General features: G+C 48.4%; 1 protein-coding gene across 1 annotated transcript; it reads right to left on the bottom strand.

The window, feature by feature from the left end:
• Positions 1-1,205: 1,205 nt before the first annotated feature.
• Positions 1,206-2,147, bottom strand: LOC114813838 (vomeronasal type-1 receptor 100-like). The gene has a single exon (XM_029071161.1). The coding sequence runs from the start codon at positions 2,145-2,147 to the stop codon at positions 1,206-1,208; it is 942 nt and encodes a 313-aa protein (XP_028926994.1).
• Between the last annotated feature and the right edge of the window lie 836 nt (positions 2,148-2,983).

The following is a 2,983-nucleotide window of genomic DNA, read 5'->3' as shown; positions in this document are numbered from 1 at the left end:
TGACGGGACAGGGTAGAAGGAGGTCCAGTGAGGAGGTTAGAAGCACCAGAGGAGTGGAATGTGTGGGCTGGGTGGAGAAGGAGAGAAGGAAGGTGAGGTAGGAGGGGAAAGGGGGATAGAGAGCTTTGAAGCCAAGAGTGAGTAGTTTTTGCTTCATAGGAAAGTTGATAGGCAAGCCCTGGAGATTTTTGAGGAGGGGGGTGACATGCCCCAAACGTTTCTGTAGCAAGATAATCTGGGAGGCAGAGAGAGGTATAGACTGAAGAGGGCAAAGAAAAGAGGATGGGAGATCAGAAAGGATGCTGATGCTGTAATGTAGTCGGGATAGCATGAGCGATTGTACTGACATGGTAGCGTTTTGGAGGAGAAGAAAGAGTGGATCTTGGCGATGTTATGAAGGTGAGACTGGCAGGTTTTGGTGACTGGATATGTGGGCTGAATGAGAGAGCGGAGTCAAGGGTGACATCGAAGTTGTGGGTTCGTGGTACGGGAAGGATGGTAGTGTCATTCACAGTGATGGGAAAGTCAGGTAGAAGACAGGGTTTGGGAGGGAGGATAAGGAGCCCAGTCATGGCCAGGTTAAGTTTTGGGTGGCAGGAGGACATCCAGGTGGAGGTGTCCTGAAGGTCGGAGGAGATGCAAGCCTGGAAGGAGGGAGAGAGAATTCTTCTAAGTGGTGGGGCAGATACAAATTAATTATGTCGGATACAGTGCCTACTCCACAAAGGACTCACAGTCTAAGTAGGAGGGAGAAAAGGTATGGAATCCCCATTTTACAGTTGAGGGAATGTAGCTACGATGAAGTGAAAGACTTGTCCAAGATCACACAGCACATAAGTAGCAGAAGTGGGTTTAGCACCCCGGACTTCTGAATCCCAGACAGGTTCTCTTTCTACTAGGCTTCTCTGCTTCCCCACATCAAGACAGATAGAGGGCAGATGCTGTGAATGTTCCAGAGAGATCCAGCATAGCTTTGTGGGAGTTGCTAAAGCCACTAGAGGGATCTTGGCCATGAGATGGGGAAAAGTCCCAGAGGAGGGATGTCTGGACAGATTCTCGGTGCCGTAACACCTCACCCGGCCCCCACCGGTGAAGCCCTGATTTTCTGCAGGGATTGGGTCTAGGAAGATCATTTGTTTACTGGTGATATTGTTCCCCCAAGATCTCATTGCTTGTGAAACAGGATCTCCACTTGGATTTCCATGTCAAAGAGGGCTGGCAGATGGCATTATGGTCTCAGGGGATTTGAGGGACCTATTCCCCAGAAAATCAGCTAGGAACTTAATGACCCTTCTGTCACAGGTGAGCAACACAAAAGGGCTGATAGTGGCATATCCGCAGGCCACAAACATGTTAGCATTAAAGAGGACAACATTATTCTTCATGGATGTCCTTAGAAACATGGAAAAGACAAAGTCTCCACAGTAGAAGACTACAAAGCAGCTCACCAGCAGCACAATAGTCTGGGTGGCTCGTCTTTCTGGTGAGGTTTCTGGGGCTTGGGTGGGGCTGTGAAGATGCTGGACCTGGTGCCTGTATCGGTGCAGGAGAAGGACCATGTACCCACTGCAGCAGCTCATGAGCCCCAGGGAGAGGATGTCGCGGAGAGCCATGAAGGTTAGAATCAGCCCCTGGAGGAGTGTGTCTATAGGCACCAAATAACAGTTGATATTCGTGTTGGTTGTATTGGAAGAGGCAAACATTTGGAACAGAAGGATGGTGCTTATCAGTGAGTTGGGAATCCACAAGATGGCTAAGACCAGGTGGATGGCATTTGGGATCTGAACCTTGAGCTGAAACAGAAAGGAGGTGCTAGGACTGATGGTGATGGCCTGGACCACGCTCAAGAGGGAGGTGGTGCAGATGGAGAAGGCCCAGGTGATGCGGTAGACATAGGCGAAGAGCTTACACTCAGCATCATTCTGGACAAGCTGCAGCCCCAGCATCCCTGCTGCTGTGATGATCCACCTTGTAAGAAGCATCACGGTGTGGACGAGGGCCATGTGGATGATGGTCAGGTCTGTGGGCTTCGGTTTGGACCCAAGGAGGAATGAAGTGAGGTAGTAGGTGATGAGGAGTGAGTTCCCCAGGATACCTACTCCTGTCTCGGAGAGGAGACAGACTCCCTGAGCCACATCAATGGCCATCGCTTCCCGATACAAATTTCTGCAGGACCACTGGAGAAGTCTGGATGGACCAGAGACATGAGAATTAATTCCTGGAGATGAAAAGAAAACTTGCAAAGGATCCAAAATGAATTAAGTCAGTCAGATTAGTAGGGAATGGTCAAGTTTCCACAATCCATTTTGATCAACCCGCGGTTTGAAATGCCCTTCGAAATTCTCTGCATATTATGCCCACTTCTTACCTGACACCAACAGACTGAATGGTCAACTCAAAGAATTCCAGCACATGAGTAGGACTCAGTGACCCTTAACCAGCACTTAGAACACTGCTCTGCATGTAGTAAGTGCTCAATCAATACAATTAATTGATTGATTGATTAACACACGTGATGCTGTCTTTCTCCAGCAGACAATATTTTTTTATGGGCCTAAACTTGATCGCAACCCCTCAACCATTTACAGTTAGAGAAAGGACTGAGCAATCTTGAAGGAAAAAGTAATAGGTGAATGCTTTACCACACTGGGGTCCAGAGGTTAAGATCCCTGAGGAGTGAGGCTCCCATCCCTGGGTTTTTTCCTGGGACTCGGGAAATCAGGAGAGGGTGGACATGCAACCTGGGATTTCTGAAGAGGCTGAAGGGCAAGGGTCAGAGAGCGCAAAACCTACAGGAGAGTAGGATCCTGGGGAAGGGAAATGTATGAATGGAAAGGTCAGGGCATTATTATAGAGAAATCATTTCACATTAACTAATTGCCTTGTTAAAGATCCATTCGATTCAAGTGTTACAAATCCAGTAGCATTCTAACATTTCTGTGTAACTGGGGTAGAGTCAGTGAGCTGCTTGGTGTTCTAGGGC

Source organism: Ornithorhynchus anatinus, chromosome 8 (genome assembly GCF_004115215.2).
Source record: "Ornithorhynchus anatinus isolate Pmale09 chromosome 8, mOrnAna1.pri.v4, whole genome shotgun sequence".
In the NCBI taxonomy this organism is placed as follows: Eukaryota; Metazoa; Chordata; class Mammalia; order Monotremata; family Ornithorhynchidae; genus Ornithorhynchus; species Ornithorhynchus anatinus.
The sequence above is the reverse complement of the archived record's forward strand: the minus strand, read 5'-3'. Positions and strand labels throughout refer to the sequence as shown.

Coding starts and splice junctions, on each gene's coding strand:
- LOC114813838 (XM_029071161.1), bottom strand. CDS start 2,147: ATGGCCATTGATGTGGCTCAGGGAGTCTGTCTCCTCTCCGAGACAGGA.